General features: G+C 30.8%; 2 protein-coding genes across 4 annotated transcripts in view; one reads left to right on the forward strand and one right to left on the reverse strand.

Moving 5' to 3' along the window:
- The window catches only part of LOC132726729 (histone-lysine N-methyltransferase SETDB1-like), a 39088-nt gene extending 23834 nt beyond the window's left edge, over positions 1–15254 (forward strand). For all 3 annotated transcript variants that reach the window (XM_060712084.1, XM_060712083.1, XM_060712085.1), the window contains 16 exons: positions 222–335; positions 4463–4531; positions 4968–5073; positions 5749–5932; positions 6454–6639; positions 7032–7153; positions 7355–7459; positions 7889–8033; positions 8816–8943; positions 9500–9565; positions 10099–10146; positions 10832–10953; positions 11545–11646; positions 12213–12325; positions 12753–12841; positions 13777–15254. In XM_060712084.1, coding sequence (XP_060568067.1) covers positions 222–335; positions 4463–4531; positions 4968–5073; positions 5749–5932; positions 6454–6639; positions 7032–7153; positions 7355–7459; positions 7889–8033; positions 8816–8943; positions 9500–9565; positions 10099–10146; positions 10832–10953; positions 11545–11646; positions 12213–12325; positions 12753–12841; positions 13777–13894 — 1817 coding nt within the window. In that variant the 3' untranslated portion in view covers positions 13895–15254. The remainder of the gene's footprint in view (positions 1–221; positions 336–4462; positions 4532–4967; positions 5074–5748; positions 5933–6453; positions 6640–7031; positions 7154–7354; positions 7460–7888; positions 8034–8815; positions 8944–9499; positions 9566–10098; positions 10147–10831; positions 10954–11544; positions 11647–12212; positions 12326–12752; positions 12842–13776) is intronic.
- Positions 15255–16784: 1530 nt separating this feature from the next.
- On the reverse strand, positions 16785–26847 carry LOC132726730 (transmembrane protein 263-like). Its single transcript, XM_060712086.1, has 4 exons — positions 26702–26847; positions 25389–25458; positions 24371–24497; positions 16785–23780 (listed from the first exon to the last, which is right to left on the reverse strand). The coding sequence occupies exons 2-4, from the start codon at positions 25428–25430 to the stop codon at positions 23572–23574; spliced, it is 378 nt and encodes a 125-aa protein (XP_060568069.1). The 5' UTR covers positions 25431–25458; positions 26702–26847; the 3' UTR covers positions 16785–23571.
- Positions 26848–26912: the final 65 nt, after the last annotated feature.

Consider the following 26912-nt stretch of genomic DNA (forward strand, 5'->3'; position numbering starts at 1 on the left):
TTTTAGATCCACCAATTTACCATTTGATTAAGCCATGACTATATATTAGGTTTATTCTGTATCTGTATAATATAAACACCTGGATAAGGGCCTTGGATTCATTACAGAACGTTGCCAATGCTAGTTTGGATGTTTTTTGGGCACAAATTTCACAAACATAAGAAAAATGTTTTTGCCTCATTTATGGGGTAAACTGTATTATGTTTAATGATTCTTTACAGATAAGTTTACAACATCTACAATCAGTAGTGGTGGTAATACTAGTAAGAGCAGTAAAGATATGGCAACAGTATTACAAGAAAGGCTTGCTCCATCAGAAGATGCCGGAACTGTTGGTAGGTTGTCTCTTTGTCCCCTTTGTCCATATCTGTATGTATGCTGTTTTGTCCGTCTGTGAACATTAATAATACAATGGTTTATTTGGCTTAGAAAACAGTATATGACAATATATTTTCAAATATTTGCACATAATATAGATAGTTTATGGCTTAGAAGACAACAGTACTTTTTATTTCATACATTTTATTGTCTAAAAAATATTTTGTATGACTTAAAGTACAATAATGATAACGGAGATTGCATCATGATAACATACTTGTCATCACCTTAGTGCAGTAATGGGTTCAGTCCTTCTAAATTTAATAGGAGTTAACTAGTTATTGCACTAAGGTGACAATTTGTTTTTGCTACATATATCTCCAATTGTTGTTCTAATACTTACTTATAGCTACTTATGTGGCCAGAGGAACAATAGATTACAGTAAATTTACTCATCCAGTAGCTCTTATACAACTTATTCATTCTCTTTTTATGGCTATAAGCACAATTGAGTGATTATTTAGTACATAAGCCATCTTAGTTTTTCATATCTTATTTTCTTTCTAATTGTAGGGGAATAAGATTTTAAATATAGTATCATTAATGATAACACTGTGTGAAATGATATGAACAAATATGGAAGTCAGATATATAGTATTTAAATGCTCAAATGACTGACAATTATTGGGTATTATGATCACACATTGTTGAATTATACACGAATATAAAAGAAAATAAAAGCTGTATTCATAGTGGGAATCTGTATAGTCATTTTCTTAACTCCATTAGTGCTATCAGCTGTTTACAACATAAACCTCCAGTTTAAAGTGACCTTCAGCTTTTCTAATGGTTAAATATGTAATTTTTAGATAAATCATTTCATATTATGGTCAAATCAAGAGAATTCAGTTGAAAAATGAAATTTGCCGACAATAGAATACATAAACAAAAAGGAAACCCCTCGATACCTCAAATCTACCGGTCTGCTCTTTAGTAAAGCAGACGATTCATTTCCCGATCTTGTATTTTTAGAAAAAAACCTTCACTAAGTTGTTATGAATAGCTCTCATCTTAAATATCTCTAGAGATGGTGTTTAGAAGAAAGCTTAACAGTGATATGATACACTTTTTCAAGATAAAATTACTGAAATACATAGTTTAAGGCAACATAAATGCCATATTACCCTGCACATCAATAAAGTCTGACAAGGCTACTGTTTGCTGATAAATTAAAAAAAAATTTAATATTAAAAATTCAAGAAGCACAAAGCAGTACACTGTGATCAAGTATCAAAGGTTAATATAAACTGAGCAAAATAAGACTTTGAACATTGTTTAGATTAAGTAGAATATTAACTTGGATAAAAGTAAATTAATTTAATTCTGTTAATATTGGTTGCCAGTTAGTTTTAACTTGATATACAACTTAAAATTGTCCAATGATAATTAATGATTCAAAGAATTTGCTTAAAGCATTGTGATATGAATTTTGTGTTATTCTATTACATTAAGAGACTTAAATATTTATTTTCAAGGGAAAAGTAAGTAAATGTTTAAACTTTGTTTTGTTATTTTTGTTCTTGCATTATTTATTTTTAGCTCGACTTTTCTATGAAAAGGGGAGCTATCCTACTCGCCCCGGCGTCGGCGTCGGCGTTAGCGTTAGCGTTGGCGTCACACCTTGGTTAAGTTTTTCGTACCACCCCACTTTATTTCAGAAGTATTACAAGTATGGCTTTGAAACTTACCATACTTGTTCACCATCATAACCTCCATCTACAGACAAGAGAACTTAACTCTGTCAAGGTTTTTGACAGAATTATGGCCCTTTTTTGACTTAGAAAGTGTATTGAGCTTGGTTAAGTTTTTTGTACCACCTCACTTTATTTCAAAACCATTGGAGGTATTGCTTTGAAACTGACCATACTTGTTTACCATCACGACCTTCATCAACAGACAAGAGGACATAACTCTGTCAAGGTTTTTGACAGAATTATGCCCCTTTTTGACTTAGAAAATACATTGAATATGGGTAAAATCCACTTATTGCCTTAACCCTTTGAGATATTGCTTTGAAACTTTTAATGCTATTTCACATCATTACCCCCATCTGTACGCAAGAGAAGGTAACTCTGTCAAGGATTTGTTTTAAAAATTAAGGCCTTTTATCGACTTAGAATCTTGGTTAAGTTTTTTGTACCACCTCACTTTATTTCAAAACCATTGGAGGTATTGCTTTGAAACTGACCATACTTGTTTACCATCACGACCTTCATCAACAGTCAAGAGGACATAACTCTGTCAAGGTTTTTGACAGAATTATGCCCCTTTTTGACTTAGAAAATACATTGAATATGGGTAAAATCCACTTATTGCCTTAACCCTTTGAGATATTGCTTTGAAACTTTTAATGCTATTTCACATCATTACCCCCATCTGTACGCAAGAGAAGGTAACTCTGTCAAGGATTTGTTTTAAAAATTAAGGCCTTTTATCGACTTAGAATCTTGGTTAAGTTTTTAGTACCAGTCCACTTTTTGACTGAACTGTTTGAGATATTAATTTGAAAGTTGGAATACTTGTTTACAATCATGATTCCCAAACATGTCCAGGAGAAGGTAATTCTGTCAAAGATTTTATTTGAATTATGGCCCTTAACTGTCAATGTTTTGTATTATAGGCAAGCACTAAAAAAGTCGAGCGCGCTGTCTTACGGACAGCTCTTGTTTCAATCACTAGTGCACAAATTTATTTGACCAATCATGGTTAATTTGCTGAGTTATTTGAATACAGAATTACAGTGTGATGTATTTTTATTCCAGTTTTCACAAGCAGTATGTAAAATTATAAAATAAAAATGTTGGTGGTTTCAGGCTATTGTGCAGTAATATCAATTTTAATGTTTGTAGTTTAATAGTTTGGTATAATTTACATGAATTGATATTAATGTCAAAGGCATATTTGTTTTAAAAAGGTAAAAACGTTACTTGATGTTAAGGTTATTGGAAGTTATCAGTTTTCTGACATTAATATAAAGAATAGGCAATGTCTTTCTTTTATACATGATTGTATATTCATTCACAATAGCCTATTAACTACATGTATAAAAAAGATGTATGAGTTGTTTTGTTGATTTATTTTAGGGGTTTATTTTAATGATAAAAACTACTTTTTACACAAATATCTCTAGCAATTTTCTCATTTATATACATTTTGAGGGGAAATTTATTTGGTAGTTAAAATTTCACTGGTTTATGAGGGAGAAAAAACCCTCATGGGCAACTTTTGGTTTTTATATAAGATCGAATAATTTTCTTTCAAAATTTGGAAAGACTTAACGTTATTATATATTTATTATCAGTATATATGAATTTCTGAGGCATTATGTGCCTTTAGCAATCGATATCTCAAATGATTTAAGAAAAATTTCAATCAGAAAGCAAATTTCTGTTTTACAAATATTTTTTAAATGTTCATATGATCATCATATTTAGTCTATAGAATAGCTATACCCTCAATGCAAGTTTAAGATAAGAAATATTTTACCCATGAGCCACATACTTACTGAAATTTAGTCAGTATTACATGTACTTAGATTTCAAACAAAATTTAAAAATGTAAAAAGATAAAAAAGAATTATATTTACTTAATTGTGGTGTCTATAGTTTTAGAATGATATACAAGTACAGTGCAATCTCTGCAATGTGGCCCTTTATAGAGCAATATCCTTTTAATAACAGCCTAAGACTTAACAAATTATATATCAAACCACTCTTGAGCAACATCTTTCAGCAACAACCAAAATATTTGTTTCCCAAAGGATGTTGCTCGGGCAACGTGGCTGAGTGGTTAACGTGTCAGACTAGTATAGTAGTAATGTAAGGATTGCTGGCCAAGTAGGTTCAAACTGTGTCAGGGGCAATATTTTGTTTCCTTGAGCAAGAAACTTTACATTCTTTGCTTGGTACTGGTTAGTTCCAGGCACAGATTCAGAGTGTTTCAATAAGCTTACAGCTTCCAACACAATCAAACAAAAATTTATTTGTATAAACTAAACTAAAGGGTGTTGCTGTGCAGAGATTGTACTATGTGTGTACATGTTGGAAATGAATAAAGATTATATGTATGACTTTATGTGTTTCAGATCTGGAATCATTTGGTACCAGACGGGACCATATTATATCTGCCAAAGATAAGATACATAAAAAGATGGGTAATTGAATTTTCATTTAGCATTATGGATATCTCATTGAATGTGTAGTACATGTTACAAACCTTCAGAAAAGATTAAATATGAAGTGATCTGCAAGATATTATTCCCAGATTAATTCTTGTATTAAGTAAATTCATAGAAAAGTTTTTATTGTTTTCTGAAATTGGAATCAAAAGCTCTACATTTCTGTGGATTTGAATATCATTGGAAAATTTGAATTATTTTATGTATCAAATGGGAAAAAGAGAGTTAGTTGTTTCTACCTAGTTACCTGCAGATACCTCTTGTCTCATCAGCTGAATATGGCCTTAACATTTTAGCATGGTTTGTGTTACATATTATTTAACAAAAAGAATATTTATTGTTACTTATGAAACCTTATACAGCTGTTCGATGTCTTTTTTTATGCCAAATAATATTGTCCTCTTTATTTTAGTGAAACATGTATGTAGCAGAAAATGTTTGAATAACATAAATGATGATCCCGAAAAATTGAAGGGGAATAATCCATTACTTATACCACTGTTTTATGGATGGGAAAGGTAATTGACAACTTAAACCTTTCTTCCATTCACCTGCTTATTCTGGAAAATTAGAATGCTATATTTATAAAATTTTAATGTAGTTTTATTTTACTTCCTAATTCCCTGCTATATTGGAATGGGAATTATAGGAATTGACACTGTATGTTAGTCCGTCCTTTAAACTACTTAAAAGCTTATTTTAAATCACTTGGAAAATGTGATAAGTGAAAAATCCAGGTTGCTTCTTTCAAGGTCTTACTTAGGGGATGGTTAAAGCATGAAAATTGTATTATGGCAGGAGATAAAACTGTCCTTCAGACTGCCTTGTTGGCATTAACAACAAATACTGCAATACAGGACAATGTTGTCATAAGACTTATCTAGTTGACCTTCCATTGTGGTCAATTTGAGTGAATTATCTCTCAGTTAACATAATTTTGGTGAATAATTGAAGTTTTATGACCTTGACAGCTGTATTATGTAAGTAACTGTTTATATCTAGAAACAGCCTGTTACCTTACAGAAGGCTATTTGTTCTAGTCATATGTCTGTTTATGACTTAAATAATTCACGAAATGGATTCTGGTGTCTTCCTCAACTTTTATTGGTTTAAAAGATGCCATGTGACCTTGAAGATAGTTTTGTTAGTTAGAAAACTTGTGTAAATATTTAACCATTTTATTAATCATACAGGCATGTAGCAAAGACAAAACCATATGGAAGACGGGTTGTGTTTTATCGTGCACCATGTGGGAGACGTTTACGTAATCTAGATGAGGTGGATTCATTCCTTGAAATTACAAAGAGTGGTCTAAGTATTGACAACTTCTGTTGTGATGCAGAACTACATGTACATCATGAATTTATTCCTGTCAAGGTCAGAACTTCGTACTCTTACCTTTATTATTATCACTTTGTCAAAGTCAGAACTTCGTACTCTTACCATTATTATTATCCCTTTGTCAAGGTCAGAACTTCCTACTCTTACCTTTATTATTATCCCTTCGTCAAGGTCAGAACTTCCTACTCTTACCTTTAAAATTTCAACTCACCAAGGTTGGGAATTATTACTTTTACCTTTATAGTCTTTTTCTTATGTAAACCATTTGATATGCATGCAAAAGGACACTAGATTACAGCCTCTGCTAAATTTTTACATGAAAACAGAAAAGAAAAGGAAATTGAAAAGCTATTTTCTGAGATTGATCTGATTTATAGCCTGGTTACTAGGTCCTCCATGACCAAATGGTTAAGGTTGCTGACTTTTCCCTCACCACAATTGGCTTGATTTACCACTAGGGGTTTTGATTTTTTCCTGTGAGACTACTATTGTGCCAGGATATTTGGGGTTGGTGATTCTAAAGCTCAACTAAAATAAAAATATTTCATTATTTTCAGACATTTTGTGACATTAAAGATATATCCTATGGCAAGGAGAATGTGGTTATATCATGTGTTAATGGTATAGATAGACAATATCCAGACTATGTCGACTATTCTAATCAGCGTATTCCTGCCTCAGGGGTCAAATTAAATCTTGACCCCAACTTCCTGGAATGTTGTGATTGCGAGGACAACTGTAGGGTAAGATTGAATTTGTGATTTATTTTTTGTTCCATTCTTTGTAATAACGTCTTTATTTCAAATTGTTGTAAATTTGTTCAAGAAATGCTACAAATAAGAAAAAATTTTGATATGATTTCATAACAATTATTGTTGAAAGTTTATAGACAAAAATGTGTAATTTAATACAATATTATAGTAAATAATAAACAGATAATTAAAATCTTTGGGTATAAGACAAGGCATAAATTAGAGGTTTTCTTTCTTAAGATTTACCTGCAGGATAAGTTTTAACTTCACAGTAATAACTTCACTGTGATTTTTATGAAACAATGCATGACATGTACTGAATATACATGTATGACATTTTTATGAAATATAAAGATATGATAAATGTTATAATTTGTTATCAGGACCGTACGAAGTGCCGATGTCAGCAGCTGACAATCGAGACGTCTGCTGTTATAAATGGAGGGAAACCAATCCCTGATGCTGGGTACCATTATAGACGCTTACAAGAGCCGCTTCTGTCCGGGTATGTTAAAATTAACATATTTTAATGGATATGCATTATTTTTATAATTACTTAACCATGTTAAAGAGGCAATTCAGGCAACAACTCGGGCACTTTGGTGTGAGCCCTGCTTTAATGTAGCACCATGCTGTATTGGCTAGCAAAAGCTAAGTATTATTATATATAATGAAATGACTTGTACATTATAATGTTATATTACAGGGTGTATGAGTGCAATTCACGATGTAAATGTGACAATCGATGCCGTAACAGGGTCGTACAAAATGGCCTATCTAACAGACTTCAGGTGTTTAAAACAGAAAAAAGGTTAGTTAACTTTTTGAAAAGAACTTATAACAGCCTCAGTTACATTGTTCTGTGGTCAGAATTCTGTTAAAACTGGCTTAGAAGTCAATAGAACAACAGTAACATCTACTCAATTAACTACATAACTTAAAAATGATCAGCATGCCGGTCTCTTGAGTGAGCTATATATGAATTGTTTACTGTTTTAATTTGTGTAATGGATTTGTCCAGCTTTAAATTTGAACAGTACATTTGAAATTTAAGGGATTTTAATATCAAAATACATGTACTAAAATTGAGCTACTAATTGTAAAGAGCCTGGCCAGACTGAAGGTTGACCTGGCTCTATAGTAGGGGCAAAGACGAGTCCTTCCCAGTTCCAGCAGGCAAAGGGTTTAAGATATTGTTTTGAACCTCATCAAGTGACATCAATGTTTGTATATTTTACAGAGGTTGGGGTTTACGTTGCCTTGACGACATTCCAAAGGGAGGTTTTATTTGTATCTATGCAGGCCAGTTGTTAACAGATCAAGGTGCGAACGAGGATGGACAACAATATGGAGATGAATATTTAGCTGAACTAGACTATATAGAGGTAATAATTTAGCAGCTGGGCCTTTATGGTTTTAGGGCAAGACAACACAATAGAGTTTTTTGCTAGATATTTATTTGGTGTAGTTTATACAAAATAAGAACAAGAAAAATGGGCCTGAAAAGAAAATAAGGCATTATAAATATATTACAAACAATATTATTGTTTAAGTTTTACTTAAAATTTATAATAGTTTGTTTTTCAGGTTGATGTTTTAAATTAGCACTGCTACAATAATTGTCATGATTCCTTCTTTTCTTATTGGTATGGAATTCATTAATTGCCAAAGGATCAAGTAAAAGTAATTTGTTTGTAATATATAAACATAACTTGAATGTATATTTGGTACCTGGATATTATGTAGAATGTTAGTACAAATAGAAATAAACATTGTTGCAGTAATAACATTCTTAATAGTATCCATGAAAAAAACAAATAGATAAAATAAATGAGGTTAAGAATTTTATTTATCACAATATATTATCAAATATGATGTTGCGAGAAATGAGACAAAAATTAATTTAGCTCGGATGTGACTTTGGTTCCTTTAACTTTCAGAATTGGATAGGTTGAAATGGTTTTAGGATTTTGAAAATTCATTTCTTTAGTTATGACAAGAAAGGAATTATTTACTGTTTCATTGATCATGCATATATATTCATTGGTTATGTTGAGAAATGATTGTTTATTGATGAAGCATATATTTACATAATTATTTCTCTGATTATGTTGAGAATGGATTGTTTCATTGTTGAAGCATATATTTACATGGTGATTTGTTACAGGTTGTTGAGAGACAGAAGGAAGGTTATGAGAGTGATGTAGAAGATATAGATGAAGGTATAGGAGGAGATGATGCTGAATTTGAAACTGATGAAAGTGAAGAAGCTGGCATTGGTTCAGATTCTGATGAGTAAGTTCTTGAACATTTACTGGTTGTTAGAACTAGTTTAACACCATTATGGTAACTGGGGCATCCAATACAGGTTTAATAACACATGTTTGCAACAAACATAATTTTGATATTGTCGTCAAAATGTGACAGTCACTGTAATGTCAATGTCCAACTTTATGAAATGTCAAAATAATTTTTGACTGTAATGTTCTTGTTTGTATTTATATTTTATCAGTGGAAGAAGTAATGGATAGGGCATCCATGGTCAATTGGTTAAGGTCTTTGACTTCAAGTTGCTTGCCCCTCACCAATCTCGGCTTGAACTCTGGATTCTTTCATGTGAGGAAGCTATCCAGCTAGCTTAAGGAACGTCAGTGGTTCTACTCGGGTGCCCATATGTGCCCATTTATAATGCAATGAAGGTCACCTTCCAAAAATATATAATTGTATTGAAAAGAATTATTGTTTCATAAATTTTCTTGTTACTATTACTATTTTTAACATGAAGTTCTTTTAACATAAGAAATTTGATTCCAAGCAGGAGATTATTTTAAGTATTATGATTATTTTATAGGTCATTTACAGATAAAAAAGCTGGTCGCCTAGAAGAAACAGTGTCTCAAAAATTACATGTTACTAGGTAGGGCTACCAAAAAACTTTCTTAACTTTCATTTTGTTACCATGTTGATAAAGTTAAAGGTTGTCTATCTTTATATAAAGACTAACTTTTAAGTTGTAAAAAAATATCAATATATAAAACAGTGAGAAATCTAAAAAATCTCAGCGACTTTAATTTCTTACACTGACACTTTGTTGTTTGATATAAATGTTTGATCATTTTGGTACAAAATGCAAGAAGTGAAAAAAATTATTAGATTAATGTTCAATACAAAACAAAGTTACTGTGTTAATGATTCAAATAGATATTCCGTACTATTTTGAAGTACAAGGGAGGCCATAGTTTGATCACAGCTTGATGATAATTTCATCAGTGTCAGCATTTTTGACTCTATTTAATATTTTGTGAAATAATATTTGCATAATCTTACAAGTCCAGAAGTAATAATCGCATTTGTGGCTTTAGGCTAATAATATTGCAAGTGTCAAATTTAAATCATACCTCAGACACAATCTCATTCTCTATTTCATACAATGCTTGTACTTTATTACAGAAGAAAAAGTCGCCAGGAGTCGGAGAAGCAGAAGACAAGCAGAGAAGTGTAAGTACACAAGTAAATTATAAATGTATTTATCAGAAAGTTCTTTATGTGGTTGAAACTTGAGACAAATGTTATGTACAATGTAGCTGGTATACAGAAAGTAAGTGGCATGACCAGAGTGTTAATTTGTTCTTGAAATAATAGCATTTAGAGCCGGCATTAGTTATCTTCCAACAGCAGAAAAGCTGGAATTTTCATTATGACCTATACATTATCAATATGACTCCAAACTGTACACAAACAATAAATGAGAAAAAAGTCTCCCTGCTTTTCTGCTTAATAGAATTACTGTAAAATTTATTGTAAATACATTAGACAAAATCATTTTAATTTAACATGTTATTGATAACTACATACTGGTCTATTGCCTTATCATGAGAGATTATACTGGATGTAATACATCTACAACTGTATTACAGATATGTTATATTAGTTTAAACGAATTTATTAAGTTTGATTGTGTTGGAAGCTATTAGCTTATTGAAACACTCTCAAATTTGTTATTGAACCAACTGTACTAAGCAATGAGTGTAAAGTTTTCTTGCTCAACGAAGCAACGACTTGCCCCTAACTGGGTTTCAGTACAGTTGGTCAGCAATCCTTAGTATTCCGGCACGGTAACCACTTGGCCACGCCCCCACACAATTAAGTTTGACTTTGTATATTTATATATTAATATTTATAGTTCCGCTGAGAAACAGTTAAAGAAGAAGCAGACGGCACAGAAGAGTACATCAGGGGGACCTATAAAGTCACCAGAATCTACTGATTGTGATTTACCTGATCTAGATGAAACAGAGGTGCCAGGTATGATAGTTGTAACAATATTTATTAAAGCTTAGTTATGAACAAAGCTACCTCTCTTAGGTGTTCTTTCTAGAACTAATCAGTACTGGTTTCTTATGAGGAGACTTGGTTGTGACCACAGCAGGGCTCAAACCTACAACCATCTGTTGAAAGGAAAACACCATAACCATAGGATCACTACTTCCCTTTAATGTGTTTATATTGGCAGGCGTATTTCTAGCAATGAAATCTGGACTAGCCGTTAAAGCCTTAAGAAAATAGATATAATTTTATTTATTTTAATCTTAAAGCTTTATGCCATTGTGATCTGTGTGTAGAAACACAAAAAAGTAAATATCAAAAGATACTTAACAGCACATATTAACAGCACATATTGGCCTTGCCATAGTTATACAGTAGTTGGATAAATTTCTTTCATATGAAGTTAGCAGTGTCCATGATATGATTGAAACTTATGACCATTAATTCTAATCATTAAGTGTGTGTGACTTTGTTACAGTTACCACAGCCCTTAATGAAATAAAAAATCCTGGTATTAGGTATTAAAAGATACTAAATGATTTTTAGAATGAAAATGTTATATGTTTTCAGTATTAGATAGTACATCAGAGAAGAAAAGAAGAACAGGCAGATCTACAGCTGCAAGATACGGACAGATCAACCCTTCAAAGAAAGATGGAAAAGATAATACAGGTTGGGGTTTTTTGAAATTAATGTTATCATTATACCAGAAGTTTGAATGTCTTTATACATTTTGATATATTACAACTTTGTAATTATTCCACAAGCTTGTGACATTTGTTTTAGCCTTAAAAAGTGTCTACCTGACTAATGAGGAATATTTTCATGCAATAGACATACTACTAAAACTAAAAAGAAATATTTAGAAGTAACACTTTCAATAATTTACCTAAGTATATACATGTATTGTGAACATGGTATTTGGCATCAATGATTGAGTGGAAGTGGAGTACAAAGTTTTGGTTGACTCTCCACACAGGTACCTGATGTTCCACAAGTAATTGTTAGCTTCTTCACTTGTTTCAAGAATGCACTAAGAAAAGTAATTTAAAGTTTATTTTAAGTTTAAATTTTTTAAGTAAATTTTTTCATCTACACAATAGCATATACATGTATGTCTAGCTGCTCTACCCAAGTTTAATGATAGGATATTTGATATAAGTTATAAATATATTTCATCTATTTACCGGTACTTAAGAGTATTATTTTGAATTATAATATACATTATAATATTATAGAGGATAATGAAGACAGTTTTCATGGTCCATCAACTCGTGATTTCTACCAGGATGAGCAATCATGTTATATAATGGATGCCAAATCAATGGGAAATATTGGACGATACCTCAACGTAAGTAGAAATATATGTATGTGTGGTTAATATTGATGTCCTGGAATTTCTTTGCTCCTAAAATGGTTTAAATCTTTCTTGTTTCACACGAGGAACACATCTCACAGAATTATTGTTGGTAGTTCTACCCAGATGACCACATTTGCTTGAAATGAAGAAAAAAGTGACTACTGTAAAGCCTCCCTTAATTCTAAAGTAGTGACTTAAAACAAAGTCAAATGTGTATTTGAAAGGCTAATGCTCATCTCTAAAATAATTACATGTACTACAAGATAGGGTACCTTAGGTCTTCCTCTACCAGCTTAGTTAAGAAAAGGTCATAATTAAAATTCATGTAGCAGAAAGCTGCATTAAGATATTTTATTACTGTATAAATATCAAATGTTAAAATCTATATTAAAGTATATATTTCTCTGTATTCTTACAGCATAGCTGTTTTCCAAATGCGTTTGTACAGAATGTTTTTGCTGACACTCATGATCTCAGATTTCCTTGGATTGCATTTTTTGCAGGACAGTAAGTGCATCACTTTATTGCATTATAATTAAAACACTTTTCTACTCTATATGAGCCGCATCACGACAAAACCAATGTAATCTGCGCAGTCTGATCAGGATCCATGCTGTTGCTATCAGTTTCTCTAATTGTAATAGAGTTGGTAAGCGAACAGCATGGATCCTGATCAGACTGCACGGATGCGCAGGCTGGTCTGGATCCATGCTGGTCGAAAACGCACTATGTTGGTTTTGTCGACTCATATGATTTGACCTTTACCCTATTGAACCTGTGTTATAGATTTCCTCTGCTTTGAATTTGGAACAGACCATTTGAAGTTTAATGGATTTTAATATCAAGATACAAAAATTGAGCTACAAAAAGTATAGACTTGTGCAATTGTTTCAAATCTATCTAATAGGTTGATGGTTCTAGTCTTATTCCCTCTCAAGCCAGAAATAATGGATACATCGACAGACACATAGAGTCCACAGAAGCTTAAAACTTGCCAAATGACCTTAAAGTAACAATGTGATTTAAAACCTGACATAAAAAACGTTAATGACAGGTCTGAAGTTTGTCTTTGGTGTTAGGCAGTGTTAGTTTTGCACAGATTTTCCTGAGAAAGGACATGTATTGTGTTTTTCATTTAAAAAAATACAAAAAATGAATAGATTTATTTGTTTGTCAGTACTAGTCATGAAAAAATTGAAATCTTTCCTTCAGATAAGATCTTGTTTTGAATCACATGTTGTGCAAAAAATCTCATGCATTTATTATTTTGTTATCTTAAAATCTATGGTTATATATTAAGTTTTTAATTCAGTAAAAAAATTGTGTCCTGTATCTTCATTTTGAATCTTTTACAATCAATTACTTTGTAGATGGTCTTAGTTTCATTGCTCATTATGAAAGTGAGGAAGAATAAAACATACTAAGTCTTGTTTGTGTTTTAGGTATATAAGTGCAGGCTCAGAACTAACATGGGACTACAACTATGAAGTTGGCAGTGTGCCAGGGAAGGTTTTATACTGCTACTGTGGCTCAGCAGACTGTAGGGGCAGATTACTCTAGTTACATGTAGTAGATAAGTTGATAAAGGGGCAATCACTCTGTGGACTGTCATTTTAAGATGAGGTGTAAAAAGAAAGTTTTTTGTTGTTACACATAGGGGCAGTGTTTGAAAAAGATAAATAATCAAGATGTCATCCAAAAATGAGAAGAAGAAAAAGACATGTATCAGCCTGAAAAATATAAAGACGGGGAAGAAGTTCAGTGTATTGGAAACTTGATTGAAATAACCTTTGCTTGCATGAATAAAGTGGAGAGAACCGTAACTTGCATGAATGAAGAGGAGAGAATTTTACACTAAAGTTGATTAGAATATAATGGGTTAAGAATTTATTTATTAATTGAAGGTTACTATAATGGAAAATGGTTTGTTGACATGTTAGGTTGAGAGGAAAAAGAGATCCTATATCCTGAATATGAACAAGGGCAAAAAGTGTTTTACAATTTACATAAGATTAAAATAAAAACAAATGGAAAGAAAAGCTTATTAATTAAACTTTTATATGAAGATTAAAAAAGAAGAATTATAGAAATCTATTTATTTTCACTTAGTGTAGAGGTGAGCTTTTTGTAGTCATGTGATGTCAGATGCATATTGTTATCCATTTCTGAAAAAAGAAAATCTTTGCCTTATTCAAACTTCGTAGGATTGATCCTAATTATGCTTTCTGTACATGAATGATTAGCATAAATATTTGACTTGAATTCTACAAGAGTTACATAAATCATGTCTTTGTAGTCTAATTCAGTCGTGAATACAAAAACTTGTATAGAAAAATAACTTTGAAAGTCCTTCTTTAGATCCAATAAGGCTAACATCTTAGCAATTCAATGTTACATTGCTTCAAACTTCTTCAGGAGTTTTATAAATCAGGCAACTCTTGCTTGTTTTGCATTTAAGTTAACACAAAAGACACCAAAACCTTCTTTTCTGAAATTTTAATGACCATGATATATGGTATCATTTCAATGTTGACTTCACCAAAACTTACAAACATCATGTTTCTTGGGTGAACGATCAGACCATGTTTTGTACTTGAGATGTAGCATATTTGTATAGAACTTGAATGTTGTATATTATTGTGTATTGCCTATTCCATGTCTGCAGGGATGTCGTATAGGATCTTCAGTTTTGTGAAACATTGATAGCTAAAATTTATTGAAAGAAGTACTGCAATCGTCATTTGTGCAATTTTTTGTGTGTATTAAAACTAAGCAAAATATATGAAATCACGGATATTTATTACAGTTATAAACAGTAGATGATACCAATACTGCTTCCAAGATTAATTTTGTATATCGTATTTACATCTGATATGTTTACTAAGTCAAAACAAGCTGTGAGTAAAGTTTGTCATTCTTACATCAGAGTTGTTTTTATTTTAAAGTCATTCCACAAGAGATTAAATTTCTCATATTGAATTGTGGAAAGTAATTAAAAAGCATGAAGAATATAATTATGGTGCTCTTTCCTCCATCCATTATCCACAATCATTATTTCTTCACTAAAATCACTAGGCCACATTTAAACAAATTTGCGTGGGATGTTCTGTGTATAAAGCTAAAGAAAAAAAGATTTTAGAAGTGATTTTTAGCTTCCCAACTTTTTTGAAGGAAAATTTTGAGCTATTGCTAGTCGGGTTGTCATTCCTGTTGCAGTCCAAAAACGGTGGCCATTTTTATGCTTGCCGAAAAATTTCGGGGGAGCATATAGTCGGCGCCTTGTCTGTCTGTCCATCCATTGTCTTGTCCGGAAGATAACTTGAAAACCCTTGGAGATAATTTGTTGAAACTTCATACAGTGGTAGATGGCATTGAGGGGGAGTGCAGTGTCAAAGAACCATAACTCTATTTTGCCCGGTTTGAAAATCTTGTCCGGGGCATGACTCTAAAACTATAAGAGACATCAGCATGAAACTTTGTAGGTGAATAGATCTCAATGGGTAGATATGCAGTGCATAAGAACAATAACTCTTTTTGTCCTAATTTTGGATTTATTGCCCTTTGGTAATTTTAACACTTTGAACTTTGTCCGGAACATAACTCTAAAACTATAAGAGATAACAAGATGAAACATTGTAGGTAGAAAGATTTAATTGAGTAGAGGTGCAGTGCGAAAGAACCATAGTTCTGTTAAGCCTCATTTTTGAATTATCTCCCCTTTTAGAAAAATCTTGTCCAGGACATAGCTGTAAAACTACAAGAGATATCAACATGAAACTTTGTAGATAGATATACATGTATCTCAATGGGTAGATGTGCAGTGCACAAGAATCATAACTCTGCCTTGCCTAATTCTGGAGTTATTGCCCTTTGTTTATTTTTACTTTTTGAAGTTGTCAGGGACATAACTCGGAACTCATAAGAGATATCATCGAGAAACTTTGTAGGTTGATAGATCACATTGATTAGAAGTTCAGTGCAAAGAACAGTAACTCTGCCTTGCCTAATTTTGGAATTATTGAACTTTTTCCAGGGACATAACTCTGAAACTACAAGAGGTGTACTTTCTTGTGTCCAAAACCTATTCGGGGAGCATCACCCGGCTCAAACCGGGCTCTTGTTTTTTGTTTCTTGCCAATGGATTGTCCTCTTTCTTTGGTCCCAACAACCCTTCAAGAAGACCAGAGTTAACTTTGATCTTGACTCACAAATGACCTTGACATTAAAGGTAAAATGTTTAAATTTTGGATAACTTGCTATAATTGGTTATAATTTTGTTATGAATGGATGGTTCTCGTACTTCGATACAACAATTCTTTGGACTAGACCTTCAAGTAGACCAAGTTGATTATGATCTTACTCATCAATAACAGACAGACCACCCCATCACAGTATTTAGTTGGGCAATCAAAACTAAGCTTTTTGAAATAATTCAAAACAAGACTGATTGCTTTTAAAGTTTATTTCATCAATCAATAATGTAAATTATTTACAAAGCATAAAACATATGTCTGGATTTCAACAAAGATAACAGAATTTTACTAAATTGTGTCTGTCTAGCATAATACATACTTAACATACCGGTACATGTGTATTACTTGCTGTATGTATTCAATATGTAAGACAATCTATACCCAACACAAGTACATGTACCAGTATTTGCTATATATGACAATCATATGTTCTACAAAATACAAGTGTAATTATTACAAATTTCAGATGTCTATTCAAAATTTTGTATATTGCAATAATTAATTAAAGGGAAGACACTTCATGGCAAGATATCAAATATATCATCATATGGTAAAACATAATTACTTGTATGGTGCTGATAACCAGATAATACAGAAACAGATCACCCTGTAGTTATTTCAAGGGGGTTGTTAAAATTTCCAAATTAGTTAAAAATCAGACAAAGTTTTGTTTTTTAATCAATTTTTTAATCCATCTTTAAACGGAGCACCTGCTCATTTGTTTATGCTTAATTGTCTAGTGCTTACAAAAAACGAGATTATTATAAAAATGAGTAACAAACGGGGTAAATTACTTTTATATCTCAAAATATGTCACTTTTGACTTGAGTATCTGTTCAATGATTATTTATTTATATCAATTGTATGTCATCTTCAATACAAAATTTGTCTGCGTAAGATTCAGAACAGTATAAATATGGAGGCAGAATCTAAACAACAAAGTACATGAACAATTGATTAAAAGAAATAAAAAGACTTAACTGTTAGTTTTATTTTAAGATAATAATCTTTTTTAATATTCATCATCATTGTAATAATCATCAAAAGGTCATATTAAAATGTTGTTATCATCAGTATCAGTGAATTCACTTATCAACAAACAAATGGTCTTCTATATGAATTGATGATTTAAATGTGGAGGATTATATCAGCTTATAACAGCAAGCAACTTGGACAGATTTTATATTTAAAAATAAATTTATCACAAAATCCTTCAAAATACATAGAAGTTTCAATGTTATATAAAATTAAGACACATAAATAATCAAAATAGAATACTATATATACTATAACACTAGAATACACTACTTTTCAAATAACTTGAATTATAGCAAAAATCTTGATTTTTATACAATTTGCAAAATCAAAATGTCAAATTTAAGCTTTTCTTACAACTAATTATTCACGGAGTGTGATTACTTTAAATAAATATAGTAGGGTTGTTTACATAAGTAGTGAAATTTTAAACATGTTACACTATTTTGAAAAATTTTTCATTAATAACGAAATATAAAAATTATAACATCCATATGAATAAATTGTAAAAAATAAGGACCTTATGATGTTGTGTCTGTATGACTCATATGAATGAATATTATATAGAGATGGTCCTTATTTCGGGGTTTTAAATACTATTTATAACATGTAAATTTATATCATATATAGTAATTGCATGCTTACATCTCAGGTGGATTTTTTTTAATGTTACAAAAACATTTAATACTGCAATCCACCATGAATAATTTTCAAAATAAAATTGACCACTGTTATGAAATTTAAAAAAAATCTCTTTATAGTGAGATTCTGTATCTGGGAATCAGAAATAGATAAGATTCATATTTAAAAGTAACAATTTTTGTTTTGTATTGTTAAAAGTGACAACAGGTGGAGGAAGACCTCAGGTGCCCTATGTGCATTATTTCAGGGACACGAGGGCACCACAGTACAACCACAGATTTCCAAGAAAGAATCTGAAGATACTGACATATTTGCACTCACAACTGTGATTTGGCAGCTGATTTAAAGTCCCCCAACACAAAATCAGCCACTAGCAACATAAAATACATAGATTATAGAAATAAAATCAAATTTATTCCTACATTTCAACTTAACAGCCTTTTTTGTAATTAAAATTCAAATTATTTTGACCGCTTAAAGACTTTTAACATAAACAATCAATAAGATTTAAGGTAAGAATTTGAGGCAAGAAAACTTGTACACAGAATTAAATGACCTAAATTTATAATTATACATGAAGGCACATCCATATAGCAAAAGTTTGAATTATTTGACAAAACTCACCATGTTTACTTCAAAATATACATACAATAATTTGTGCTTGCATATACTTTACTAAACATCTTTACTACTTTTCAAGATAACATTCTAATACTCTGAACAAAAAAATCAACATTAAAAAGTACAGTAAGTACAATTTATAGAAATAAAGTGTTCTTTTCCTCCTGAGAATACACAAAAATGAAATTAGTGCCAACAAAATTTCTGATTTTATTCATCAACTTCGTAGGAAACTCTTTTTAATGCTTTCTTGAAAACATAAAAAATATACTGATTTAAACATCATAAAAGTATCTTTAACACAGAGGAATTAAAAAAGAAATACTTGCAATAAAATTATTGAAAATTAAACACTTTATTTTAACTTTAGTGCAAGCTATATATCAAAGAAAATCCATGTTAAGAAGATAACTGAAATCTTTTTATTGACAATAAACAATTCACATCAATAATAAGAATTATATAAATCACTGATCTCACAAAATAAGAAATTGTTGAGATAACATTACCTATCTCTCCTATTGGCATAATAATATGGAACTACTTTAATCTCTAATGTTTCACACAATGATATAACAAGAAAACAAAATATACAACAACAAAAAATTTAAAAACATTCAAATACAACCTTGTATTACATATTGGCACTAAGTGTTTAATCACATTTTAACATTTATGTTTCTTAAGTGTTTACATTCTTCATGAAGGTTGCACAGGCAATTAGCTCCAGTTTGTAGTTTATTATATGAAACAGGATCCATGCTGTTCGCTGTCAGTTTCTCTACTTGTAATAGGGTTTGTAAGCGAACAGCATGGATCCTGATCAGACTGCACGGATGCGCAAGCTGGTCTGGATCCATGATGGTCGCAAACCCACTATGTTGGTTTTGCGCATGGCGTGGCTCAATTAGTACACGAGGGTATGTCACTGTGTGTACAATCATAATAGACCAATCAAAGGAGCCAAATGCCTGTGGAAAAAGTAAGAATGAAATTATGATAGTATGCACAGGAGAAATATTTCTCATTTCTCTGTTTTGAGTGAATACAGAATATATCTCATTATAAAGTGATGCTTTGAAAAACATCTCCCACACTTATAGGCAGTACAAGAGAGAAGAAATGCCAATGAAAAATATGATATAATTTTACAAGCACTTCATGTTTATGATATCAAACAAATTTGCATCTTTCTCTTATTTTTATTTGTACAAATGAATGATATCAAATATATCTCACTGACTTTAGCTATGAGTTTTCATAATGATTAACATGTTATAAATGACATAAAGCTTAATGAAATATCATGTATATCTCCATTAAGCATAATTCAGTGTCCAACATGCCAATGAGGACAATTTCTCTAAATAAAGAACAAATGTCATCTACATTTACTGGTTCCAGCACTTTAAGGGTTAATTAACATGTTTTCAAGCACAGGTGAGTCACAATTATCAATGTTACAAAATAGGAACAAAAATGAGAATGGGAGTCTGAAGAAAATAAAATGAAAATACTGAAGGAATCACTTTTACACATACATACAAAACTTACACAAACAATTGTTGGCTGTTCTCAATAAAAAACAACAGTATCCCTAACCTATTTAAATAATGACTAGTATGTATTAATGTATAATCTTGCCCTATATTTCATGGCACAGCAGAGTCAAGGTAACAATCTTGCTAATTTTCTATACTTTGCAATATTATAAATGGTTTGAAGAAAAAAAGATGACAATACAATTTGACCTAAAAATCATGCAACATTTCATGTCTCATTTTTTGTACATTTTTCTTTTTTTTTGTAACTATACTAGCTATATAAAGATTTGTAATGCTTAATAAAAAGATGTTGTATGAAAGAATTAGATATTGGTCTAATTCTCTGTATTGAACTCATTCATCTTTAAAAACTGATTTATGTAAACGAAAAATTAACGCAGTCTAGCCTGATACCATAGCTCAACACTAAATACTATATGAGATTTGTACAAAAAAGAAAATACATTCATTCAGAACTAAAGCAATCATATAATCATTATCAACAACAAAAAATGTAAATAAAATAAACATATAAATGTACAAAGAAAATTTTTAAAACAATAAAGAACAAAAGACAAAATGTTAATACAACATGTACATAAAAGTTAAATAAACAGAAATGAAACAAAATTCTTTGTTTTGAGCTGTTGAACATACAGGTACATCATGTGTCTAAACCTTTCAGACAAACTTACAAATAAAGTTGAGAATCAAAACATTTCAATAGCATCGTAAGAACAACAAGATTAGTTACTTCTGGGGACTCATTACATAATAATTATCAAATATTTATATTTGGTACAAAATCTATATGATGTAAATATAAATACTTATGGCATACCTATTTCGTTAATACTTTCAAGGCAATATTTCTCTTGATTATTTATTTGCATAACAAGAATTCCATGTATTACAAGTCCTGACTAGAAGTGAAGTATACAATAAATGACACTGATATGATTTCTCTTTTTTTAACCATATTTAAGGCCTGTTTATGAATACTTTCTTTATACTGATATTATTTCTATCTAAATTGCATTAAGACATATTGGGAACATACATATATAATCATATTTCAAAATATTGCACACCTGTTTCTGTTAATACTTTCATGTTTTTAATTCAGCAACTCTGCAAAATCCTTGCCATTGGCCATTAACATTATCATCAAGTGAAAACAAATAAACAAATTTAAAATAGCCTTCTTTTCTCTCTGTTATGGATAATTTCTATTGTTTAGTATAAAAATAAATCTTTTAACTATACACATATCAGTTTTCTAATAAAAAATAAAATTTCTTTCAACATAAACAAACAAACACACTTGTATGAAGTTTCCAATATATGGTACTTGATACTGCTTTAGTTGTTATGTAATGAATCTGTACTAACTTGGTGTGTAGCCTATTCATGAGTTTAAAAAAAATCCTTCGTTTTGTTTTTTGTTTTGTTTTTTTGTCTTCAGATTTCTTCAATACAACAAATCAGACTAGCACACTTCCTATATATATCTTTCAGGTCATCATATATGTGTGACATGATATTCCGAAACAGTTTAACTTCATGATTGTCCTTTTATGATTTCCAAAACTTACTCAGTTAAAAAAACAAAACAAAAAGAAACAATAGCAAGATTTTTTTCACCATAACATCAGTAAGACATAGTAAACTAAAACATTGCCCAAATTTCTATTATTTTGTTTATTCCTATATCCTTATGTTTTGATTTTTCTTTTGTTTCTTTACCTGAATAAAAAATATATTCTCGATAATTTTGATTTTTACTTGTGAATGAAAAAAAAGAAGATATTTTCTTTCTAAAATACTGGTCACACTACAAGTGTAAACAATACATAACACAATAAAATACTGCTACATAATTATAGAATACTATTTTTACTAATATAAAAATATTTCTAAGTGAAAAAAGTGGATTCGACCAACAAGTTAACTTATAATTTGATATGATTACAATTTGCATTTGTACTACCACGTTAAACTAAATCCAGCAAGCCTAATTTATCTACAGCAACTTATTCAAAGAAAATTCTTTATAATTTGTAAAACATATACATTTATAACTTCATAAAAAATATACCTGTCATACAAAAACTTTAATTCTCATCTTTATGACAAAAAAGTGACCAGTTAAAGGAACAAAATTATATATAATATAACATATACTTAAATACTATACATTGACTAAAATGGAAAACTGTTGACTCCTTCTAACCATTAAACTTAAAAAGACAAATGCATGAATTTATTTGACAATAAAATCATCAATCAAGTATTATCAATGCCTTATAATAATTTTTGTAAAATATATCTCTGATTTTTGTTGAGTCTTTAAATCCTGAATAACTTCCAGTACCAAGACTTGACATAAAAATTTACCTCCACCCATTTGAAACTTTCTGCCTAAACAATCACAAAAAGACTTTAAAAAAATGATTTTCCAAATACTTCGACTATTATTTGTTTCATTATACCAAAAGAGAAATCATTGAATATATAACCCTGCCCTCATAACACAATAAAGCACCGGAATACACTTTATAATATTCTTTAAATGCATATTACATGATTATCACTTCTGTGACAAAAAAAAAATTAAAAAATAAATTCTTGACATTTCATAAATATAACCTTACAATATATCTCCTATCCTATTGGCTGAATCAGATCAAATGGGAGAAATGATTGGTTGATCACCATATTAATATTTATGTGTATACAACATATTGCTTTTTCCAAACACATACAATATATCAAACATAACAATTTTTTGTACATATAAAAACTAATACATGCTTAAAGTTTTCATTAAACACAAACATGTAAATTTTACAACATTTTATCAACAGGTGACGTATCACACCACATCTCCATTCTAACACCCTGTCCAAATTAGCACATTCAGCTCAATGTATCCACTTCATACTACCACTACTGCAACAAGAAAGCCATGAACACAATTCTTCATAATCGTCTCTGTATAAAAAGTAGTCCAGCTTTAACTTTCTGTCGAGACATTGCACCACACCATTTAAATGAGCTTAAGAATACAGGATTTCATCATATATCACAAACTGACCAATCAAAACAAGTCTTACAAAACTATCATATGAACAAAATCATGCTACTCCTTTTTATCTTTTTTCTTTGACAGCAGCGGCACTGAAGGCACTTTTACATGACTTGCTACTGCGGTACCAACATCGTAACTTTTCCCAGCAACCCATTTTACACTACCCACTCCATAGCCGACAGCTCCTGTTGTAACATTGTATAAACCAGAACCAAGGCCACTAGACACCCTCCATATCACTCCTGCTTGTGCTTTTTGTTCTGCAATCAAAGATTATTCTTCAAAACTTACATAATTGGCAATTAGAAGTAGTAACAGATATGTTTTAAGCATTATATCAATGAAGATCAAGGGTTTAAAAAGGAATTGTTTCAAAAATCATATGATGATTTTGACAGACAACAGTATAGTTCAATACATTATAAAAGTACATAAATTACTACTTTAAACCTATGCAACCAGTTATCTTTCATTTGACATTTTTTCACATTGGATATACATTTTCAAAATCTGGTACAGTGAACAGTACTAATCATTCAAACTGGAGAGAAATTGACTGTTAACAAAACCTGTACTCTTTACTAGAACTATCCATTATATTCTGTACCAGAACTATTTTGTATATTCTATACCAGAACAATCTCATGTATTTTATATCATTAACTATTTTATACCTTTACCACTGCCAACTTAATTCTCCATATTACTTACTGAAAGAGCTACAGTAAAGAGTATTTTCAATAAATTTCTGTTCCAATTCATCAGATAAAACAATAGAATAGATAAATGAGTAACAAGTTTTCTTTCCTTTATTCTTTTTTTGGGGTTATACTTGAATAAACAATTATACCTGACTGTTCATCTGTTTTTTTATTGGATAAGAAATCTTGAGCATCAGTTTCCTTCACAAACTCTGGGTTATCTACCCTTTCCTCTGTTTCTTTAGTAACAAACTCTACTTGCTCTGATGGTGGTGTCTGCAAATAAAAGTGATGATTTAGTAACAGTACCTGTATAAATATGTGACATTTCATATTCAGAAAGCACTATTGATTGAGAATTTACTTACTTTGATTGAGATTCGTCATGAGGAATTGAAATTTTTATCATAATCAAATGCATGGAATTGTTAAAAAATTGTACCAAATTACTACAAGCAATACTGGTGGAGGAAGATGTTATTTGCCCTTTTCCAATGTCAACTTCAAGAAACACCATAAAACACACAGACTTTCTGCAGACTACCTCACATAAAAGAATACTATGTCACTGGCTTCTTGCTAGGTTAGGAACTCAGAATAGTAAAAGTGATGTGGTGAATTTAGTGACACAATCAGAGAGCAATTTAAAATTACAATACATAGAAAAGAAGAATACTAGACTATACAATCACTAAATAAATGGACATACTATGATAGGCATTTTGAAGTAACATTGTTCCTGGTTTTAAGTGACCAGAATGTGTTTACATGTAGACAATCACTAGCCAACACATAAGATAAACAAGGACTAAAAACATTGAATTCAACAGATGTTAACTCAAACTGTTAAACGCAGTGCACTACCATTCACAATATACTGTTCACAATAGTGATCAAAGCGTTTCACATATTTTCAATATATTTACCATTTATTAGTGCAACACACTACAAAGTTAAACTGTAGAAGTTTGTATATACCAAAGATAAGCTAGATTATACCAAATATACACTGAACTAACTATATAGAGAGGCCAATGGTTTTCTTCTATCAAAAAAAGACACCTTGTTGTAAGTGCCCAACCTTTCACAGTTGAATTGAATCATGTATTTAAAACACTGGTTGTAAATTTCTAGATTTAACAATTTTTACTTGATAAATGAACTCACCTTTACGATACATGCTTTCACTGTCTGGTAGAGACTAGCCATACTGAAGATCACTGGTTTAATTCAAAACCTATGAAGACAAAGAAATTTGGTCATCATCAATCAATCAATTAATCAATTAAATTAAGGAATGATCAATTAAACACAGTTTTTCAGACAAAGCACCTCCAAGCTATGGTCATAATTGATTGTACCACAGAGCTACTTTTAAATGGAGAGAAAGCTGTATGATGCCATACATTTAAAATTTAAAATCTGTACTGTTGTACATTTATAATTTGTATCAGGGATTTATTATCCGTCGAGTTAATATTTTTGCAAGATTTTCTGAGACCATGCTTGACACAAGAAAATTTACCAATATGTTCATTGTACACTGCCATGTTATCTACAATTTGTACATCATAGACAAAACTTTAAAGAAGTTTTAAAAATGCCCAAAAAATTTAAAAACATGTAAATTATTCTACCAGAGGGCAAGCTGTCAAGCAGTTTACCAGTATTAAAGGCCTTCACTTTTGCAGGAACTGAAACTTCTGTACATGCGAGAGAAGAGGTACAGTGCAAATGACCAAAGAAAGGATTTCATGATCAATCACAAAGAAAGTGACCTGCACCTTCATGGAATCAAACTGGGGTCACCCAATTCACAGTCCAACGCTCTACCTATTGAGCTAACTGGATGGCTATTCTCCTATGATAATTGGTCTACTAAATCTTTATACATGTATATCCACGGGAGGCCATGATTCGTTACCCTAAACATTTACAGTGCTAATTTGATAGTCATACACTATATCAAATGATCCAAGTGTTCTATTTTGAAGAAATTAGGCATTAACTTTGATGTTTAAAAACATCTCTTAACAAACTAATACTTTCTGACATCCAAGTAATGATGTTGTTTAGTTGAATTTAGGGCACCCAAAGATAGTAGGCTGACATTACACAGGAAATTCTATCATATCATTATATAGGGGTTATTTTTGGATATTAACTATCGTGTAATATTGCCATTATTGGTTATAAATTTGAATCTTGATAGAATTTCAAGTTCCTGCTATATATAGAAGCATGGAGCTTTATAGATCATAACAATAAAAGTCTCTGCTGGGAGGATGGCTTAGATATTTTTAAGCATATTTTTGATACTTTTGTAAAATAAACGACTTATCTTTACTTTTCTCAATAACAGAATAAAGCCAGTCTAATTTCTAAACAGTAGCTTTTATTTACAGATAATCAGATAATTTATAGCGTTTTACTTTCTATTTTATATGAAAAAGTAGTTAAATATAAGTAAACTATCATACCTCGATGCGATCAGTGTAAATAATAGGTATTGTTTGCTAATATTGACGCAGTTCTTCTGAACATGAGCTTTGCCACGTCTTTGAGTTCTTGTTTACTATTTTGGAGATGCTGATGTGTGTAATAAAAGGAGTATTTTGATTGGTTCAATTTTAGGAACAATGAATTATGTTAGCCAATGAAATATATTGTAACAGTTTTGGCACGACCTTT

The sequence above is a fragment of the Ruditapes philippinarum genome, unplaced genomic scaffold (genome assembly GCF_026571515.1).
Source record: "Ruditapes philippinarum isolate M1 unplaced genomic scaffold, ASM2657151v2 ctg886_1_1_1_1, whole genome shotgun sequence".
NCBI classification, from domain to species: Eukaryota; Metazoa; Mollusca; class Bivalvia; order Venerida; family Veneridae; genus Ruditapes; species Ruditapes philippinarum.